The 23,314-nt window shown below is 40.0% G+C and overlaps 2 protein-coding genes across 2 annotated transcripts in view; one reads left to right on the top strand and one right to left on the bottom strand.

Moving 5' to 3' along the window:
* Window positions 1–23,314, bottom strand: part of CREB5 (cAMP responsive element binding protein 5) — a 417,587-nt gene that overhangs the window by 380,542 nt on the left and 13,731 nt on the right. The gene's annotated exons all lie outside the window — the stretch shown is intronic.
* On the top strand, window positions 15,917–16,970 carry LOC111551843 (histone H3.3-like). Its single transcript, XM_023225916.2, has one exon. The coding sequence runs from the start codon at window positions 16,025–16,027 to the stop codon at window positions 16,433–16,435; it is 411 nt and encodes a 136-aa protein (XP_023081684.1). The 5' UTR covers window positions 15,917–16,024; the 3' UTR covers window positions 16,436–16,970.

The following is a 23,314-nucleotide window of genomic DNA, read 5'->3' on the forward strand; positions in this document are numbered from 1 at the left end:
GCTGAGCAAGGAGAGCCAGTCTGAGTTCCAAAAGTGAAGAACTTGGAGTCTGATGTTCGAGGGCAGGAAGCATCCAGCATGGGAGATGTAGGCTGGGAGGCTAGGCCGGTCTCTCCTTTACACATTTTTCTGCCTGCTTTATATTCACTGGCAGCTGATTAGATTGTGCCCACCAGAATAAGGGTGGATCTGCCTTCCCCAGTCCACTGACTCAAATGTTAATCTCCTTTGGCAACACCCTCACAGACATACCCAGGATCAATACTTTGTATCCTTCAATCCAATCAAGTTGACACTCAATATTAACCATCACGTACACTCTCCCAAAAAGTCCTCTCACTGAAGTGGTTCCTTGCTACTTTTTGTGTTTTTCTTTAGTGGATTTCAATCTTCACAAATATTTGCTCTAAGTAAAAAGGAAAAAGCCAATGGGAAGAAGGGAAAGCCTGAGGCATACCTAAGACGGGCTGGGAATGTGGGGCAGTTGTGTCACCAGAAGCTACGTTTTGGAAATGCCACATAAAATAAAGGACCCTTGAGTCATCATGTTCTTTATCTTGCTCTCCTAGCTATATTACTACCTCACCACTTCCCACAATACACACATACACACACACCATCACTCTCCTCCCCTAGCAGGTGCATGTGTAGCGTCCATGAGGTTGGGCTCAGTTGAGGCAAATGACTACATGAACACAATAATACCCTAAGACACTGAATGAGTTGGTCCAAATTCCCCCATCCACTCCCCCGTTGGTGTGTAGCTACCAAATGAAGAAAGAAACATGTTTGAAGGGAACTTTCAGAGTTAAACTCCAGAAAACCTCATCTTCATTTCTTGGGATCAGTCCCAGTGGAACATACCACCATGATCTGTCACATGTGAACTGGAAGACTATTTAAAGAAAGCTTATGAAAAATAGAACTACCATTTGTTGAGCATTTACTGTTTACCATATTTCAAAAAACAGATGTGTGCCAAGCACTGGGCTTATACACACAGTCAGAACAACTGCTAACATTCATGGTGTGCCCTGTAAGCCCTGTGCTACCTGTACTATCTTATTTAGGTCTCACAAGAATTCTAGAGGGTAGGTGGTGTCCTGATCCCCACCTTCCAGGTGAGAAGTTAGTAACTTGCCCAAGAACACAGAGCTAGCAAGGTGCAGAGTCCAGATCCAAGCTCAGCCAGTCAGATTCTACTACCTGTCACAGGTGGGAATAGGAAATGGTTTTGCCTCTGACGTGCTCTTGGCTTAGTAGAGGAGGTACTTCAATACACAGTATCTAGCACATAGTAGGCTCTCAATAAATGACTTTGTTTAACACCAACACCACCTGTATAAAGTGGGTAAGACAATTAGTCTTTTATAAATAAAGAATTGGATTCAGAAATGTCACCCAGCTATTAAAAGGCAGAGCCAGGACAGAAACCCCCAAATGTCTAGTTCTTTTGTGCTCTCTGCTCTCAAAGAAAAGGGTGATGAAGACTTCACACCCTAGAACACAAGGAACATTTGGTTTGTATTTTCACTGGTGTCATATTGTGGGAGCTGCCAGAAGCCACATCATTCCGCCAAGTTAGCTCCAAATGCTCCAGTTTGTGTATAGCTTCCTGGAGCTGGAGAGGCAGGAGATGAGTATGTGTGTGGGGTTGGGGGGACCCAAAACAAACAGACCAACCAAAACCAACAATGAAACAGTGGGCAGACTGTCAAAGGGAACGAAGTAGGAGGGGAAGATGGTCTGCCCAAAGATTCCCTTGGAGTCACTTGTATTTTCGGGTGTCTGGTATAGTTGACTCCAGGAAAGGTGCTCCAGCTGGGCCAAGGGCTTCCTTCAGGGAAAAGGGACAGAATCAGAAAAATTACGAAAGTAACATTCACTTTCTTTGTTGGGTTTTTGTTTGGTTTTGTTTGTTGAGGTTGTTTTGCCTCTACCGTGAACAGGCCTTGGACATCCTCAGCAAAGCTGCAATCATTCCCTCACCCTCTCAAGTATGGCAGAAGAATATTGGCTCCCGGGAGCCACTTTCACTCTTCAGTAAAACCCTGCTCCAAGGTCCAAGGATTCTTAGTTTCTTCTTCCGCTTGACTTTGCTGTTAAAGTACAAAGTCAAAGTAATTTCCTCTTTCCACAGCCTACTCTAGAACCTGATAGGCAGAGCCTCTCTGAAGAGAAAATCCTTTTGTAAGACAGACGGCTGTCAGAACATCTAAAAACAACTGCTTTCGAAGAGGCTGGCTCCATCAAAGAAAGTCTGAGTATAAATGTATTAGTCTGTTCTCACACTGCTAATAAAGACATACCTGAGACTGGGTAATTTATAAAGAGAAACAGGTTTAATTGACTTGCAGTTCCACGTGGCTGGGGAGGCTTTACAATCATGGCAGAAAGTGAAGGAGGAGCAAAGGAAAGTCTTACAAGAGAGTATGTGAAGAACTGCCCTTTATAAAACCATCAGTTCTCGGGAGACTTATTCACTATCACAAGAACAGCATGGGAAACACCCAACCTCATGATTCAATTACCCCCCGACCAGCTCCCTCCCACCACACATGCGGATTATAGGAGCTACAATTCAAGATGAGATTTGGGTGGGGACATAGCCAAACCATATCAGCAAACTTTCTTTCTGGATTAACATTTAAGGTTAGGAACAAATCCATGACATTTATGACCCCACAAGTGTCATCACATCCCCACTCTGCTATGGTTTCAGTGTGATAGAGTTTCCTCTAGAATTCTTTCTTTCAAATTTTTCACTAATGGGATATTTCTCTGGCATCAGGGGGAATTGAAATGAGCCTAGAAAACAGAGCCAATAGCTTCAGATGCCGACAGGGGCAGATCATCAGGAGAGAAATTTTCTCTGTGCTATACTAATCCATGAATACAATGGCAGGGCTAAATAAGCACCAAGTCAACTTCTTTCCTTCCTATTTTTTAAGGCACGGCTTCTTCTCTGATGGACAGGCCAGTGGAAGAGTCTTTCTCCTGCTGTGACTTGGTTGAAAGGAGCAATGATTGACCAACTCAGTTTCACTTTTGTTTCCTCACCACAGTTCAAAGGCATGTATTCCAGTCACCAACCCTCTTCATTACTCCATGTCCACCTTTACTATTTTCCCAGGAAACTGGCAAACTAGCTTCCTGAGTTGGGCCTATGTTGAGAGAGGAGAGAATCTGCAGCCTGAGATTCCTTTCTGTGGGCCACAGGAGACCTCTTTGTTTGGAAAAGATGCGTCCAATCTTCTGTTGCCAGGACCTTATTTTTCTCCCCTAGATTCCAAATTCATAGTCATTTAATATTTTATGCCAGATAAATTCAGGCAAAAGCTAGCATGAGCACTACCAAAATCTTTATAAAGTTATTTAATGGTTTGCACCTTTATATAAGCATTAAATAGTACTGATTAATTCATGGAGGGGGCAACAGGGAAAAGGAACCTTCTGAGTTTTGTAAAGACACCAAATTAATTCCATCTTACAAAACTAAGTTTTCCGTAACAACATTTTTATGTTTAATCTAACTTTCTAACTAGCATCATTGTCTTCCATGTGCTACTAAATTCCACCTCAAAACACCATTCTGACTTGTATCAGGATCTACCAATACCACTTCCACATCTCAGGCAAATGACCTATGGCATTTGGGTATCTGGGGCTGGGTCAACCTTCAGAGGAGGAACTTGAGGGCAGGGGAAAAATATGTCCCAAAGAGTCATCATCATCATAAGCAAATTATTATTTTATATAATTAGTCACAAGGTGGGGAGGCAAGATGAGATAGTGGCTGAGGAGGAGAGGGGTTAAATGGGTAAGGGGACAAGTTAGTGGCCTAGAGCCTGTGTTGAATCCCCCTCCTCCAATTTTTAGTTATGCAACCTTAACACATACAGGTATTCAATACATATTTCTGGAATGAATGAATGAATGATTCCACCTAAATCCAGTTTTCTTGTCTGTAAAATAGAGCTAATAACTATTGGGAGACAGTCCTTCATGGGTCTCTCGCCATTATGTATGTCCTAGCAGCAGAGGCACAGATGGCCTTGGTTCTGGAATCTTTTCAAATACACTTGCACAGCAGAGTTAGAAGACAGACTTAGTGTGTCCCTCTGGAGCAGACGGCAGGTCTGCTTACTGTCCAGTGTAATAAAGATATCTCCCTCAGGAGCAAAGGTCAGGCAAGGTTGCTTCCCACAACATTAAAAGACAGTGAGATTTCTAAGCCCAGAGTTCTTCAGCCATAATGTAAACTCCCTGCATGTTCAGCATCCACCTGGGCCACTCCACATCACTCTCACAGGACCTAGGAACAAGAGGAACTGATATGAACATGAGGCTGATGCTGCTTGCCGGCCAGGAGTAATAAAGAACTTTGTGTCTGACCCAGGAGTCCCATAGCTTCTGCCAGCATCCATGAAGCTGGCAGACTAATTAGCTTGCAAGTAGGGGAAAATCTCAGCTCTTCACAGTTCTTGACAATAGCAGTCTTTACCTTATAGAGTTGTTCTGAAGATTAAATGAAATAAGGCATACAGAGAGCTCTGCAGTGTCTGGTCCAAAGTAGGTGTTCAATTAAAATTAGCTTCTATTACTGTCCTATGTAAGGAATGATCTTTGAATATCTGTATATTTGAATGGCATATTTTACATATGCATTTACCCTAATTATTCAAAAAGAGAATGTAATAGAAAAATGTGACTAAGTGATCTTAACAATATGAAGAGACTCAATTATGAATGATACTGACTCAAGATAAACTCTGATATTGAATCACAACATTACAGTGATGAATGTGACTTTAACCATTTACTATACAACTTAATGGTTAAAATCCCTAAAGGAAAATGCAAATCAAAACCACAACGAGATACCATATCACCCCAGTTACAATGGCTATTATTGAAAAGACAAAAAGTAACACATGCTGACAATGTGGATGCGGAAAAAGGAAACTCTTATATGCTGTTGATGGGAATGTGAATTAGTACAACCATTATAGAAAACAGTATAAAAGTTTCTCAAAAAACAAACAAAAAAAACTACCATATAATCCATCAATTCCAGTACTGGAGGATTTTGAGACATATATCAAAAGGAAAGGAAATCAGTATATCAAAGGGATACCTGCACCCCCATGTTTGCTGTGGCACTATTCACAATAGCTAAGATATAGAATCAATCTAAATGTCCACCAGCAGATGAACAGATGAAGAAAATGTGGCATATATACACAGTGGCATACTATTTAGCCATAAAAAAGAATGAAATCCTGTCATTCACAGAACATGGATAAGCCCGGAGGACATTATGCTAAACAAAATAAGTCAGGCACAGGAAGATAAACACTATATGTGCTCACTCACATGTGGGAGCTAAGAAAAATATTTTTGTTTAATCTCATGGAAGTAGAGAGTAGAATTGTCAGTATTAGAGGCTGGGAAAGGGATGATGAGGAGAGGACAGTGGGAGAGGTGGGTTGACAAAGAGTTAGGATGAATAAGTTCTGGTGTTCTGCAGCACTATAGGGTGAAAATGGTTAACTGTAATTTATTATATATTTTCAAAAAGCAGAAGAGGGCATTTGAATACTCACAACACAGAGAAATGATAAATGTTTGTGGTGATCAAGTTACCCTGATTTTATCATTATGTTGTATACATGTATCAAAATATCACTCTATATCCTGTAGGTATAATTATTTTAAAACTAAAAAAAAAAAAAGTTTTCAAAAACCATAAAGAGCTTGACTTATATTCCAGCTTTTCCACTCATAAACTACAAGACTTTGGGCAAATGACACAGAGGTTTTATCTTCCAAAATGTGGAGATTAGAAGTAGCTCCGTTTCACCTGGTGCTATGAGGATTAAACATAATGGTAACTTGTAAAATGTCTAACATAGTACCTGCCACATACCAAATATTCACTAAAGGTTGAGTATTTATTATTTTATTCAAAGAACAATAACATCAAGAAAAGAGATGTGATGCTTTTGGTATCTTTGGACTTTTATATTAGCTTCTTTAATCCTCTCAATAATTCTGGGAGGTAAGCAAAATAAATTTTAGCCCAACTTTACAGACAGGAAACTGAAGTGAAGGGAGGTTAAGTGGCTTTTCCAAGATCAAAGATGTAGCAAATGGCAGACATTTTATATTTTAGAGTTTCTTTCCATGTGGAGAGCCACCAGAGATTATCAAGTGGTAAAGATCTCTCTGTGCTTTTGAGTAACAGGCTCACACATTACCAGGAGCTGGAGAATGCATTTGGCCCAGCTTGACAGCCTCATGGGCTTGGAGCTCTCAACCAAATGCAAACTTTTAGAGTGTGTGCATTTAGGTTTTGCCAAGAGTAGATGGCTTTCTATTTTTAAAAGGGAGGGGGAAAGAACACTGGAAGGTATTTAAATCAAGCTCCAAAGTCTTCTTGGACATCAAATAACTCTTAGAAAACAACATTTCGATGAGTTAAGTATAAATGAATCAAAACCATATGAATTAAATTTCCCTTGAAATACACAAGGGTCTAAAAATTAAGGGGAAAAATGCATTGATAAAATACATTTGGGATTTTACTGAAACCAAAACATTTACAAAAGTCATTATATTTCCCAATGCACCCAACCTCAGCGTGCCCTCTTGTGATGGCCGTGGCCAATCTCCATGGACCTCCCCAGTAACAGGCTGCCAAATATTTCCTTTCTTGCCAAAAAGAAAAGAAATCCACTGAACTCCAAACCACCTGATGGCAAGGTTCAAATCCTGTCTTGTGTGCCGTTGATAAAACGCTTCCAGCCCAAATGGTGTGAACGCCAATCTTCCTGTATCTGGAAGAATCAGCCTTGATCAGATGGCTCTGTGTGCCCCATCTTATCAAGGCCTAATAACCAATTTCTGCCTCAGTGGTTTTATAAGTGGCTATTAAATTAAGCCTCCAACTTGCAGTCCTAAAGTTAGTAAACCATCGGGTTACTTTTCAGGCTTGTTAAATTAGCTAAAGATAAACAGAAAAGCCGGGGCAGGGCTGGCCTGGGAGAATAAGGCTGCAATATATCATGCAACTGGAGGCACCACTGCAGTGGCTTCCAGCAAGCTGGCAATAAGCATGTGATATTAACTGAAGCCCTTAATTTAAGGAAATGGAATCAACCAACTAGTAATTAACAAATTATTCTTAAACAGGCCTCGCTTAAAAATTAAGTTGAACTACCATTTTTCTATAACTCGTCAGGAAAACGCTGACTGGTACTTAAAGTAAACACAACTTAAGCAGATGGTAAGCCCTCACAGAGCACCAAACCTATACTTAAATAAATCAATGTTGTCGGACTGGAGTGCGACATGGATACTCAGCAGAATTCATGGGCATCTTTGCAAGATTTGGCAATAATTTACTGTCACGTGGAGAGGACAACTGAGAGCTCTAAGTTTTCCTGTTGGAATGTTTTGCGCCCCTGAGACAGGTAAAGTCTATTGCAAGAAAGTGTTTTTCAACTGATATCCCAGAAGCATGTGATAGAAGGAAAGATGAGCCTGTTCCATCTAAGCACAGACAAGTGTTTCTGCCTTTACTCCTTCACTCATTCATTCACTCATTCAAGACATAGCTACAAAGTATTGAACCAGGTGACAGGCATTTTACTAGACCCTGGGCATACAAGGCTGAATGGTACTCAAAATTACTCACAGATCACACAGGCACAGAGAGAAATAATAATGCAACTTGATAAATTCTATTGCAAGGATGCCTTAGAAAACACTTGGAGAATCCTAAGAACAGAAGCACTAACTCCGATTTGAGGCATCTGGGAATAGCTTCCTTCACCTTTGAAAGTGCCATTTTAGGAGATGGGAAGTGTGGCACAGAGATTAAGAATACAGGTCCTGAGTGATAGACTGCACAGGTTCGAATCCCAGCTTCCTCATTTATTGACTCTGTGACCTTGGGAAGTCTACCAAACACCTCTGGGCCAGGTTCCTCCTCTGCAAACTGGGGTTGATAATGGCAACCACTTCATTGTAAGGATTAAATGAATGCCTGGCACATAATAAGTGCTATTGTCTTAACTGGCTATTATAGGGATTTATCCAACAAATATTGAGCAGAGAGAATATTCCAGTTAGCAGAACAGCATGTGCAAAGGCAGAGGTTTAAGAAAGGTCTGGTAGTTTGCAAGGATGATGGAAAATTCAGTATAGCAGGTTCACAAAGTATACATGGAGAGAAATCAGGTGCAGATGATAGTCATATAATGCAAACCTTGTACATTAAGCCAAGGAGGTTAAATTTTATCCTATGGACAGTGAAGACCCAACAGAGGGTTGATACAGTCCGTTCTGGTTTTTCATTCTGCCTGCAGTATACAGCCTAGGCTACAGAGGATGGTGAAAGGTCTACTCAGGATGTGGACACAAAGCATCACATGAAGGGTCTGTTGTTTTGGTTTGGTTTGGGGTTGGGGTTTTTCTTAAATCACAAGTAGATCTGTCTGTGGTCAAGGACAATGGAGTAGACATCGCTACTTTTGGTTGCTCACCAAGGAAAACCTTGGGACATAGTCAAGTGCAGCTATTCCCAGTCTTTCCCCTGCTCTCCAAGTTTTAGCAGTATCTCTGTTTGCTCCTTTCCCACAAAAATGTTGGACCTGTATTTCAAAACTTGCTGTTGGAAGCACATTTGTACTGGTCAATTTTATTAGTTGGAATGTTGTGTTCACAAATCACAGAATGTTAGAAGTAGATGGGAATTTATGGCAATTACTAAATCCAGTTGCTCCCCACTCGGGGGGTCTCTGGATTCCTAGGAAGTCTGTGAATGTAATAACAGAGATCAGTTCAATTTTCAGTATTTCCAAAAGGTTAACGTGTATGTAAACATTTAGTTATTCACACACAAGGAAGCTTCACGTGTCAAGTAAAATGTCAACTATCTTTACTGTTGGCTGCAATTATTTTGATTCAGTATGGTAACATCAGACATCTCACGTTTATCACAATTTCTGATTGACAATTATGAATACCATTAATCTAAAAAGAAAAATGAATTAATTAATACTTGTTAGGTAGAAAAAAATCTTTCAAATATAAAGGTAAGGAAAACAAAGAGGCCCTGTATGGTCAAGTTGGGGGATCAGTGATCTCTAGCCCATCCTCAGTGGCCCCGACACCCACCTTTGACAGCAACTCAGAGTCTACACTCTCATTCCCATCTCATACCCTGCCCGCTTCTGGAGTATACATCATACTCTTTAGCGTGAATATCTATTGGAAGTGAAAATACAAATCAGCAGGTTAAGGTCATCTACATGTTAAAGGAAACTCTAAACTCTAGCTCTCAAGAAATGAATGGGTTAAGCAATATCTACTCTTGGATGAAATTCTGTTACATAACAATCAATGTGACCCTAGGTAGTAAGGTCTTTGGGCAGGATTCTTGTGCTTTGTCTCTCACATGCTCTGCCCAATAAACACTTAAGACACTACATAAATGATGCATCATGATGCATCCTGACCACAAATGGCTCCTGAATAAAAGCCTTGTTGGATAACTGGAAAATGTCATGTAGGGATAAATGACCGGTGTTTGTAAATTCACCCCGAGCCCGAAAGTCATCAGATTTTAATCTTGCAAACGTCTCCATCGTCTTTACTGTTCCAGAACAGATTTAGAACTATAATTACAAATATATCATACAAAGAATAGGGAAAACGTTAAAACTTCGAGTGACAGCATTCAAGAAGTAGGATAATATGGCATTGTTTATAGTTAACTGGATCATATTTTTAAATACAGTTGTTAATAATGTGATTCCTAATAATAGCTGTAGTTCTAATTCCATTTATTTAGATTATAGTACTAACTACACCTTAAGTTTCCTGTTGTTAGGTAAAATTAGCTGTGCTTTTATGGTACTTCTTGAAATTAATGTCACTAAAATTAGGTTTTTGTAGGCACTCACTAAAATATTTGGTAACAAATTGAACCAACAAGCATCTAATACTGGTAGAAGGTTATAGAAGGACGATCTATGGAACTAAGACTTCAGTGGGATTTGGGCCATACAGATAGCTTCGTCTGAAGAAAATGAAATGATGATCTCTCTTGGCAAGTTTCTAGAATGAGTCGAGGTACCAAGAAAGGAGGCTCCCATGACAGAGAGTGAATCCTGGCTCTGCAACTTAATAACTGTATGATCTTGAGTAAAATCCTCAGCTTCTCCGAACTTCAGTTTCCTCATCAGAGATAATAACACCTACTAAATAAGACAATGTAAGATTTGACATAGTACCTGGCCTACAGTAGGCATTAACTTAATTGGCTTATCTATTTTCTCAACATGCACAAACAGTAGTGTGAAGTCCTTAGCCATGGCCCTTAACAGGTGTTCATTTATGTTACTGCAGGTTGGGAGTGGGACCTTATGAGTGTGAGCTGAGTTCTCTAATGGACGCAGCCAAAGTGGAGACAAAATCATGATTGAATTGCACCAAACCAAAGACATTTGGCTGCTTCTTCTCCTTTGAAACCTGGGGAAAGTAGAGCCAGGGGCTTTTCGTCATTTGCCTCTAATGCAACTTTTCAGTTACCTCAACAGCATAGTACACAATTCCATCTTTAGAATGTTGTGTAGCAGAGTAATTGCAACCTGTTCCCCCCAAATCCCATTATCTTGGTAACACTTCCTTAAATCTCACAATCAAATGGTGTGAAAGGTGGGGCTGGTCCAATTTATCAGAGGCAACGATTAGTTCAAGTAATACTTCAGAGAATCTCAGTCTTTACTCTCATTTGAAACCTAATCCTAAAATTCAACATTTGATTATTTTCTAGAAAAAAAATGCCTTGGAAACTGCACTTGGTTGGGAAAAAATGGCAATTGCATCTAACTACAGGTAAATAATTTGCCATCATAAGTGTCAAAATCTTTGCACTTGGTATAGTTAAGGTAGTATAATTCAAGCCTGAAAAGGAACTAAGTCGTTTTAAACTTTTCTACCCCTCCAAAAATCCATCCTGAACAGGTCTTCTTGCCACCCAACCAAAGGAATAATACATAGATAAGTAGTAAGAGGGACCCGTTCTGTGCCCACTTAATAGGGCAAACATGGGGGGCAGGGAACCACACTCTGCTGTTTTGGGGCAAACACACACAGGCTAAACACAAGCCAACAGATTGTAACTGGGACTGAGTTCTCAGATATGTTTAAGAAACATTGGAAAACATAGGTGGAAAGGCCATATGCACAAATGCACATAACACAGGCTACAAAGACCTCTGCAGCTTGAGCCACAAGGGCAAGAGGCATTGATTTTTACTGGAGAGGGCATATCAGGTTGCAGGAATGCACACATTTAATTTTTATGAGACTGATGGCTCACAGAAACAAAAAAAAAAATCCACTTTGTGACACATTAATGATGCCAGTGAAAGGCCACTTTAAAATAAAACAAAAGAAAAAGGCTTGATGGTGTTTTCAAAAGGTCTTTGAAAATAAACCATCATGCCACAAGCCACTCCGACATGTTCTGTGACACTTTCAGTCTGCTGGACAGAGAAATGTTACACCCAGGTTGCTTCTTCCAATCTTCTTATATAAATATGTGTACATGGTATTACTCACCCCTTTCTGGTTTCCGTAAAAAATATTTTTTCATTTTCTAGGTAGATCCAAGAGTCACCAATCTTTCAGCTCTCAGTCAGGAAGAACAAGCGAGCAATGGCAGAAATGTGGTTTCATACCAGAGCATCTTCTTCCAGTCAAATGTAATTTACAGCTGAGTGTTTGGTTCATCTGTCATATGAGAATTATATAACCCAACCACTTACCCTGAAAATAAATATGGGCTCCTCATTCAGGTAAATGAGATCGTTTCAGAAATAAATTGACTCCACCACTAAAACTTGCCGTTTGTAAAAAAAAAAAAAATGTTTGAAATGTTTCTGCTGATGAAGACGATGCAGCTGACACTTAAATTTAAGAGGCTGGTTACATGGCCCTCAGTCATATTAAGGCCCGCCCAGCAGAAGCCAAAGGCCACTAGAACTGGAAACATCTGATGATAACTTTGCTAAATCAACTCTCAGCTCTCATCAGTATGCAAAAATCTCCCAGGCCAAAAAAAAAAAAAAGTGGAGGAGAAAAGGTCAAAATGCACATTCCCACTGACCATCACACATCTGGAAACAAAACAACCTTGCCAAATGACACTGAATTTTTACAAGCCCACACAAGGCTTCTAACGACCCACCCCCTCCTCGGGAGCTCCCTTCATTTGAGCCTCACAACAGTCTTGTAAATTAGAGAAGGTATCATTTCCTTGTTTATAGATTGGGAAACTGAGGTGGCATGCAGTTATCTAAGTGTCCAAAACTCACAGCTAGTTAGAGGTTGAGGGGAGTGGGGGGGAAAGCCAGGTGGCCTAGGTGATAATTCCAGTATTCATTGAATCCCTCTGCTTTTAGAGGAATTACAACACATAGTCCCTACTCTTAAGGTGCATATGATCTAATTAGAAAAAATAAGACATTCACGTGCTAAATTAAATAACATTAACGCCATTCAAGAAAAATCATCAATGCCAAATACACATTGCTTTAACTATTGTCAACTCAGAGTCACATTCTATGAATTTATGGAATTGATGAAAAGATTCTTAATAAATTAACACCCAGTTCCAAACTTAAAATTGCACAATAAAAGCCAGGGCCATAGTTCAGCACATGTCATTTGTAAATTATTTGTATTCATATGACTTTCCTGCTGAATATCTAGGTAAACTGTAATAGTCTCAGGTATAATTATTTACCAGTAAACTAACCACCTCAGACTATATGACTCACATTGAAGGAAAAGTATGTTAATGTGGTTTAAAAATCAACAGCCTCAAATATTTAGCTATTTAATTATTGAGTTACAATAATCTATGGAGATACAACATTTTGTCTTTTTTCTTCTGTATTCTCTCTTCTTGGAGCTCCAAAATTTATAAATACTTTTAAAATCCTGTTGTTTCTATATTTTAAGAAATTCACTTAGCATGGAGTAAAATAATCATTATAAAGAAGCTGCTAAGATAATAGGCAGAAAAAAAGTCTACAAATAACTGGATCTGGGTGTTGAATTTTGGCATTTGATTAAAATTCTATAAAAAGGAATGAAATTAATAATCTAATCATTATAATAATTAGTAATTATATTTTCAGAGCCTCCAAGAATAATTAATTAGTGCATACCTTTGAAGTATTATTATCTCCATTATAAAATGAGGTGGTGGAGATGGAGCTGAGATGAGGAGTCACCTCTGGCCACAGGCAGAAGCAGCAAGTGGAATGTCAGATACCTGGAATTCCTGAGCCCCCAAGCCCTTGTTAACTAATTCTGCTCACTCTGAGCTGGCAGCAGGAAGGTCATTAGTTAAATGGCATAAACCAGAAGCCGTCCTTTCCTCTCCTCAACTATTTCTCTCAACTAGTGCTACTGACCTTCTAGAGGTCTCACAGGAGATTCTCTTCAGACGGTGGTTTCTTTGGCAGGCTGCCATCTAAAAGTGGAGTTGAGTAAAGTGAGATAAGTAGAAGTCTGGATCTTTTAAAAATTTTATTACAGTAGACGAAAGAAGAAAACAGAAAAATATAAGGAAGATTATAAATGAAGCTACAGGAAGCAGAAGTGGCATGATTCTGAATGTAAACTGTGTTCACATATTCACAGACTCATAAATCAACCACAAGAAATGAAGAACCACAAGAAATTTTTAAAACCTTTTTATACTGAAAACACAAGCTATACTTGTGCCTCTAGATTTTAAAGATAAAGGGTGCATATCCTTCCCATATTAAAAAGATGTAAATTTTGGGCGGGTGTGATGGCACGTGCCTGTAATCCCAGCTACTCAAGAGGCTGATGTGGGAGGATCCCTTGAGCCCAGGGGTTTAAATCTAGCCCGAGCAACGTAGACAGACCGTATCTTAAAAAACATTTTTAAATTGTAAATTTTGATAAGCAAAATATTGATACCCTGAGAGAAAAATGGCCAAAAAGCATAGACAAAGATGAACAATTCATAAATTGCCAGCAAATAAATGGAAATAATGTTCAATACCCCTTTAAATCAAATAAAAGCAAATTAAAACAATTTGTGACCTAATAAATTGGCAACTACTTCTTTTTGAGTACAATACCCAATACTCTTGGCTGAAAATCAGATATGATACGCACTATTGCATAGCCTGGATATTTGTGAGGCAATCAGTACAAGCTGTTGTGAAAGCAATTTAGCAAAATGTATCAACACCTACTCATTGGAATAATTCCTTTGGAAAAATAAGAGATGTAGATAAAGGGTTATGTGCAAGATGGCTTATCACAATATTATTTATTACCAGGAAAAGAATCAAAATAGACGATGCAACCAATATTAAGGAAAATGACTTAAGTAAATTATAACAAACAGAAAATTCTAAGGCTATTAAAATCATATTTTCAAAAAACAATTAAGACCTTGGGGAAATGTTCACAAAATAATAATAAGTAGAAAAAATTTAAACACAAAACTGCAAATATTCTATGAAATATAACTAGATGATATGGATGAAGACATATATGAAGGATACATACCAAAATCACCAAAAGTGATAATCTTTGTTTAGAATTTTCTTCTTCTTTTTTGTTTTCTACAATGAGTATTTTTGAATCAGAAAATGGTAAATTTATCGTTAAATTTTAAAAAGAAGAAAGTTGAGGGAATCCCTGAGCTTGAGATATAGTTATCATTTTTTCATGATTTTTGTTCAAGCCATCTAAAATCCCTTTATTCCTTTCTGACTCAGACAGAAACACACTAGAAAGATTTTAGGATTAGAATTGGTTGACTTCCAGTGTTAAGACTTAAGAACTTTTCCTTTCCCAGTTACTTTTTCAGGAAAAATAGATGGAGAGTGTTCTTCTCACAAGGTCAGCTTCAAGGCAAATTTGGAGGAAAGAGAAATTACCAAGACCACTAATTTGCACTCTCATTTGAAAATCCCAGATGACCACTATGTGCCTGCCGGCTTGCAAAAGAGCCACAAAACTGCGTACAAGTGACAGCCGTAGATGACACAACCGAAAAATGATTGCTGCTTGTTTGAGAAAATATGCACAGATTATGCCAAATGACTCCTACACTGGGTGTTTTTCTGAATGAATTTCTTGTAAGTTCTGTCACATGAAACTAATACTAGGAATCCCTATGATCCAAGGACCTTGTTCCAGATGCATCTACCACATTGTCCTTGCCATTGGCTGGGCAAAATATACAACGCTCCAACTCCGTGTAAAACACATTGCATAATTGTAACATCCTATTACAAAGTTTCAGTGCATACTTTTATCTTTGCCCAAACATGGCTTTTGGTTAATAGACATCAGAATCTCTTTCAGCAACAGCTCACTGCAATATAGCTAATGCAATCAGAATCAACAACAACAACAACAACAACAAAGCAAAAAAAAAAAAAAAAAGCATAGCTGTTTGCAGTCACCTCAAATCCTGCAAAGGTTCCCCATTGCATTTAGATGTAAATCTAAACAGCTATCTGCTCACCACACCTCCAGTGACCCAGGTCCCCAACCCAGAACTCATCTGGTCACACTCTCCCCTTGTCCACCACATTCTGCCCACACTGGCCTTTTTCCTTTTTCTAAACCATGGCAAAGCTCATTCTCATACCACTAGAATTCCTCTGTACCTAAAATTTTCTTTTTCTTTGTCTTCAAGCGATTGGAAGAGCTTTGTTTTCAGGTGTTTGTCAAAAAAAGTAATCAAGTGAATGGAGGATACATCAATCTGTGAACTGGCAAATGAAAATTAAAATATTTTTAATTTTGTTACTCTTGCTTAGGAAAGACTGACCCCAATTGTGTTCGCAGCCGCCGCCGCGCCGCCGTCGCTCTCTAACGCCAGCGCCGCCTTTCGCTTCGCGAGCTCCAGCCGAAGGAGAAGGGGGGTAAGTAAGGAGGTCTCTGTACCATGGCTCGTACAAAGCAGACTGCCCGCAAATCGACCGGTGGTAAAGCACCCAGGAAGCAACTGGCTACAAAAGCCGCTCGCAAGAGTGCGCCCTCTACTGGAGGGGTGAAGAAACCTCATCGTTACAGGCCTGGTACTGTGGCGCTCGGTGAAATTAGACGTTATCAGAAGTCCACTGAACTTCTGATTCGCAAACTTCCCTTCCAGCGTCTGGTGCGAGAAATTGCTCAGGACTTTAAAACAGATCTGTGCTTCCAGAGCGCAGCTCTCGGTGCTTTGCAGGAGGCAAGTGAGGCCAATCTGGTTGGCCTTTTTGAAGACACCAACCTGTGTGCTATCCATGCCAAACGTGTAACAATTATGCCAAAAGACATCCAGCTAGCACGCCGCATATGTGGAGAACGTGCTTAAGAATCCACTATGATGGGAAACATTTCATTCTCAAAAAAAAAAAAAAAAATTCTCTTCTTCCTGTTATTGGTAGTTCTGAACGTTAGATATTTTTTTTCCATGGGGTCAAAGGTACCTAAGTATATGATTGCGAGTGGAAAAATAGGGGACAGAAATCAGGTATTGGCAGTTTTTCCATTTTCATTTGTGTGTGAATTTTTAATATAAATGCAGAGGCGTAAAGCATTAATGCAAGTTAAAATGTTTCAGTGAACAAGTTTCAGCGGTTCAACTTTATAATAATTATAAATAAACCTGTTAAATTTTTTTGGACAATGCCAGCATTTGGATTTTTTTAAAACAAGTAAATTTCTTATTGACGGCAACTAAATGGTGTTTGTAGCATTTTTATCATACAGTAGATTCCATCCATTCACTATACTTTTCTAACTGAGTTGTCCTACATGCAAGTACATGTTTTTAATGTTGTCTGTCTTCTGTGCTGTTCCTGTAAGTTTGCTATTAAAATACATTAAACTATAAAAAAAAAAAAAAAGGAAAGACAGACCCTTGTTTACCTTCAATATTTGAAAGGTACCTCACAAATGCTTTCTTGCTAAATAGACAGTGTAAATGCCCAAGCATGAGCCAGTGCCACAAGCAAAAGAAAAAATCAGGGTTGTTTACTGATTGCAACTCAAAATCTAGAAGGCTTTAACACCAATTTTCCTTGTTGGTCTTAACTTTAACTGTCTCAGGGGAACAATGGTGCTACCTCTTTTATTTCTTTCATTTCAAATAGTGTGATATTATGAATGCCATAGATACAGCATTAACTCATAGTCCTGTTTACATGTATTGCTGTGGCAGGCAGTCTTTGAGATGTTCCCAGTGACCTATCTTCTGGTACAAACTTGTGTCATCTCCTTGCCATAGGTACAAGCTAAACCCAATGATGATGTGCTTCTAATGAATAGAATATGGCACATGGGATGGGATGTCACTTCAGTGATTTGAACCCAAAGAAAGACTGAGACTCCCATCTCTTGCTTTCTCCTCCTTGGAACCCTTGCTTGCTCCTGGGGAAGCCAGCTGCCATGCTGTGAGGTCCCCTATGGAAAGCCCCCAGTAGTAAGGAACTAATGTCTTGGGTCAACAGCCAGCAAGAATCGGAAGCCAGTCAACAGCCACACAAGTGAGCTTGGTGTGGACCACCTGAGGCCTGCAGGTGAGTCTGGAGGGAGATCTTCCCCTACTGAGGTTTGGGGTGACTACAGCCCTGGAAGATATCTTGATCACTGTCTTGTGACAGATCCAGAGCAGAGACACAAAGAAACCACACCCAGATTCCTGACCCACAGAAACTCTAAGATAATAAATGTATGTTGTTAGGGGGACAATGCTAATTTGTCATACAGCAATAGCTAACTGTTCCAATTGTTTACAAACTAAGTTACATACTTGACATTTTCTTTCTTTTTTTTTTTATTAGGATGCTAGCAAAAGAAAACTTAACCCCCTAAATTATAAGGGTAAAACCTTAGATTGTATGGGGATGAAGAATATTCAGAACTAGAAAAAATTAACCAGTATTTATTCCCAAATAACTATATTTTGCTACGTCAATCGTAACAGCCGCTCATAATTTGTACAGCATTTTAAAATCCAAGTGGTGTTTTCACATTCACGGTCATTGACTCCCCTTGAAGAGGCTGTGAAGTAGGTATCATTATTATGCCCATCTTACAGAAGAAGAGATTGAGACTCATTCGATTTCAAAAGTTCCTTGAAAGCAAGGACCTCCTCTCTCTTCTTGGCCAGCGCTTCCCCAGTGCCTAGCTCCACGCTTAGCACTGCAAATGCTCAACTCGATACACATTCATGGAGTGGATGCCTCCCACAGCAATGTTAACTATAAAGATGGGGCCTCTTTCATGAATTCCCCAACAAACATATTCATACATCAATCGACCAATAATGTCTCTACATACACGTGTAATGTGTAATACACAAATATGTATCCATGGAGCCAGGGTGTGTGTTTCCAAACAACACAGGCACCTCTGAAAGCTTACTCCAGCTTTTTTAAAGACAGTAAAGAGATCATTCCCTCATGTAATCCTGTTTTACATACAGCCCTGCGCTGCCAAAGACAGAGACCTAGAGCTCTTTTGTAAGCTAACAAGCCTTTCCTGGTAAATCAAATCTCTTTCTTTCATTATCATTTCCTGTCATCTCCCAGGATGAGGCTGGAGGCAGCAAAGGAGGTGCCAGCCAGCTCAGATCCCGACACAATGCCTCTAACCCTTCTCTGTGCCCCCAACACCTTGGTAAACTTGGCAACTAGAAAGTAATAGGCCTTGTCAAAGGTCACTATAAAATAGCCTCAGGCGATGCTGGATGAAAGTGTCCATAGAAATGCAACAAAGTAGCTGACCAGGAAACAGGAGGTGGGCGATTTTGATTAGGAAGTTTATATAAGCCTTAAATTCCTTTTCTTTTCAGAGTTTCAGTCAAGCAAGAATTCAATTCCCAATCACAGCCCAGTCCCTCCTCAAATAGTACCTATTAAAAAAGCATTTGTTCCCAAGGCATGTGGAGCCATCAAATTAAGAAGATAAGAAAACCAGTAAGGATGCTTCCTCTTACCAGGAAAGGAGGTGCAGCGCATTGTGTGTAAAGTATTACATTAGTAAACTCATCGGTTCTTTCAGCAAATATTGAAGAAGTGTCTGCCATGTGCCAGATGCTGAGAAAATGGTGATGAACAAAACATGCTTGATTCCTGACATTTCAGATTTTAGATTCTGGTGGGAATGTGGATTTTAATTATTTTAGGCCGGGCGCAGTGGCTGACACCTATTATCCCAGCACTTTGGGAGGCCTAGGCGGGCGGATCACCTGACGTCAGGAGTTCGAGACCAGCCTGGCCAACATGGTGAGACCCCATTTCTACAAAAATACAAAAATTAGTTGGGCGTGGTAGCGGGTGTCTGTAATCCCAGCTACTCAGGAGGCTTAGGCAGGGAGAATCGCTTGAACCAGAGAGGAGAAGGTTGCAATGAGCCGAGATTGCGCCATTGTACTCCAGCCTGGGTGACAGAGTGAGACTCCATCTCAAAAAAAAAATTTTATTTTAATTAAACTAAACATCACACAAAGGAATATAAAATTGATTTAAGTGCCATGGAGGAAAAGTTCAGGACATATTGAGATTGGGAAACCCGGGAAAGCATGGATGGTCTAGACAGAAGGGGCAGCACATGCCAAGGCCCTGAGGCTGAGGAAGCCGTGGTCCCTGTGAGGACCTGACATCCCAGCGTGGCTGGGGCTCACTGCGGAAAGAGCTGTATGCTGTGAGATGGGGCTGGCCTATTTGATGCCTGAGACTATGATCCTGATTCTAACTCTATCTGCAGCTGAGACCCCTTCCCTGAATTCCACTCTCAGCATCTCACTTTGTCTCAGCATCTGTTTACATACAACATGCCCAAAACTGAACTCCTGGTCTCCTGCACTGATCCTGTTCTAGCCGCCATCTTCCCCATCTCAGTTGATGACAACTTCATCCTTCCAGTGTCTCGGGTCAAGCACCTTAATATCTTCCCTGACTTCTTACTTATCTTCACAGCCAATCCATCGGCAAGTCCTGCTAGTTTTACCTTCAAAATAAGCCATAATCCAACTCTTTCTCACCACTTCTCCCAGAACCTACCCAGTCCAGCCCACCATTGTCTCTTGCCTCCTCATGGGTCTCCCAGCTGCCACCCTTGCTCCTACACAGTCGATCCTCCAACCACGATGGAGGACTTTATAAGTGATGGATGCTCTACCCAAAACTATCCAACGGTTTCCTACCTAGCTGAGATTAATATACAGAGTTCATGGCATGTTTAAAGTCCCTGCATGATCAGCCACCCAGCAGCTCCCACTGCCTCCCTCTTTGTCTCCACATCTGCTTCCTTGCAGTTCCTCAAGCACACTGTCCAAAACAGCAGGGCCCTTGTACCAAGCAGCCCCTTACCTAGAAAGCTCCTTCTCCGCATCTCCATGGGAATTCCTCCCTTCCCCGGTGGCTCTCCTCTCATATGTCACCTTATCTGAAAGTTCATCTTCCTGGGCTATTCCAACTGCAACATGAAAGAGCACACTTGATCCACTTCCCTGGTCTTATCTTTCTTTTTAGCACTTACTACTATATTAGGTATTATTTACCTATCTACATGGAGATTTTGTTTATTTTGTTCACTGCCATATCCTTAGAACCTGGAAGAGTCCTAGCTAAAGAGAGCAAAGATCCACTTTTAGTGATGCCCTTGGCTGGGTTATCACAAAGCCATCTCCAGAAGTCCTTTTGTATAATATTATAAACCCAGAAAGGAAATAGATTGAGTGCCTAGTGTCTTACTAAGATTGAGGCTTTGGAAATGCAAGAGGAGAGACAAGTCTGGCTAGGAGGAGTGAGGAGAAGGGCAGGATTCATGGGAGGGAGGTCAGTCTCTGGAGGAGGAGCGCAGACCCCAAGTCCCTGGGACAGGCACCATGGGGACATAGAATGCATTGAGAGGCGGGAAGGCAGAGATAGAAGGAATAAAGTGTGCGTATCCAAAACAAACTCGGTTTCTGTCACAACTATGCCTAAGCTCAACCCTAAAGGAAGATTTTTCAACCAGCCTAAGGGAAAGGAGACTAATATCGTCAGAGTATACATTTCTCTTGCCAAAAGATTGGTCATGTGTTTTTTAGAACCATTTTTAAAAAATCCACAGCAACATTAAATGTCAAACAATAGGGGTTGGTTAAGAAATTATGGCATAGCAACTCAATGGAATATTATGCATAATCATAGTTTTGAAAACTATGTAGCAACATGAAAACATGTCTGTGGTATAGTTTTAAGTGAAGGAAGCAGAATTTTAAAATATGTCTATGCTCTGATTAAAACTATTTACAAATTATATTCCTCTCTGGACAAAGAATGCAAGAGAATGTAAAAATGAAAAATCAGTTTTTTCTTAGGGTTATAAGATTCTCGGTGATGGATTCATTCACCTCCATTTTTGATTTCTAAAGTATTATGACAGTTGTCTTTAAGCAACAGAGTTTAAAATTAAAGTGATACTGAGAGAAGGGGACTTCATCAGTATACCTAAAAAATCTTCCTAGGATGGTCCTCCAGGAACACTCACTAGGCTGGTTAACATCTCATGTTGGTTCTAGGAAGTCTATGGCAACAATGAGTGAGTGTCTCTTTAGTCAGTTCATGCAAAATTAATTTGCATCTACTATGTGTAACCATCTACTCTATGCTAATTCAATGAAAGAAGTCAAAATTAAGCAAGATTCAGTTCTTGCTGTCATGAAGCTTATAATCCAGGAGAGGGAATTTATGAAAAACACAAAAGTAATCACAATAGAAGATACATTTTTTAAAAACCATAAGAAAAAGATTAACAAAGCACTAAGGAATTAATTAATTTTGCATTCTGCTTTTGGTTTTGCAGATCAGGAGATGATGACTGAGATGGGCCTTGGAGGGTACTGTTTTCACAGGCAGGAGGTGAATGTAGCACATCTAGGTGAATGTATGCACGTGTGTGTGTGGAACCACTGTACTAGAGGATCGCAGATGTTCCAGGGAAGAAGAGATTTTGAATATGCCAGAGAGGCACTCAACACAAACCACAGTGGATCTGTCTTGAATATGGGGTACACCTACAAGGATGTGGTTAAGACTGGCCTAGGGGCCTTGAAACAGGGCACCAGCGAAGGTTCTTGAGAAGGGAAATGGGATGTTCAAATCTATACAAGAGAGCAATTCTTGGTAGCTAGAATGGACAGAGTATGAGCTCAGGGACCAGACAAAACTGGAACCAAACCCAACTCCTCCATTTACTGGTTTTGTCCCACTGGGCAAGTCCCTTAACCTCTAAGCCTTATTTTCCTTAGCTATAAAAAGGGGTAACTGTAGCCCTTTGCTAAGTTTGTTATGAAGGTTAACATAGTAGAGCAGGACAGGAGTCTCACTAAAGACACAGTAAATAATTCTCCCTACAGTTAATAGGAGGAATTGGGTTAGAAGGAGACGGGGCAAAGACATTGCTAAGGCAGAGTCCAGAAGATGCGACAATGATATGTTCACTACTACCAAGGAAAAGGGCCAAGTCAGTGAAGGGCATGAAGCTTCAATCTGGGGGTCCAGAGGACAGTGGTGGCCCTCACTGAAATGGGTGTGTCAGAAGGAGAACTGGTATGAGGATGAGTTTGTGTTTGAACAATTTCAAAATTAAGGAAAAGCAGCAATCCATTTAGAGGAAAATGTCAAAGGTGCAGCTGGAAGCGAAGGCCATTGCCCAGGAGAGAGGTGCAAGCTGGAGATACATACAATAAATGCTGCAAGACTGAGGTCTGAAATGCTCTATCAACATCTACTCATTCTAAATATGCAGAGAAGCTGTTGGATCAAAATACCCTATTTGGCATGTATTCTGACTGAATTTAGCAGCCCATGTTTTCCTCCATGATGTGCTATCTTTTTTTAACAGCTTTGTTGAGACCTAATTCACAGACCATACAATTCACTCACTTAAAACATGCAATCTAATGGCATTAGAATATTCAGATTGTGCAACCATCACTACAATTTTAGAACATTTTCATCACCCCCAAAAGAAATCACATACTCTTCAATGGTCACCCCTGAACTCCCCACCCCATCCCCAGTCCTAGGCAATCATGAATCTACCTTCTGTCTCTAGATTCGCCTATTCTGGACATTTCCTATGTATGGAATTATACAATATATGGTCCTTTACGGCTGGATTCTTTTTCTGAGCATGTTTTCAAGGTTCATTCATATTATAGTATATATCAGTAGTTTTTTTATAACCAAGTAATATT

This window comes from Piliocolobus tephrosceles, chromosome 8, assembly GCF_002776525.5.
Source record: "Piliocolobus tephrosceles isolate RC106 chromosome 8, ASM277652v3, whole genome shotgun sequence".
In the NCBI taxonomy this organism is placed as follows: domain Eukaryota; kingdom Metazoa; phylum Chordata; class Mammalia; order Primates; family Cercopithecidae; genus Piliocolobus; species Piliocolobus tephrosceles.

Bases quoted from the DNA above. Each gene is read 5' to 3' on its own strand.
- LOC111551843 (XM_023225916.2), top strand. From the start codon at position 16,025: ATGGCTCGTACAAAGCAGACTGCCCGCAAATCGACCGGTGGTAAAGCA.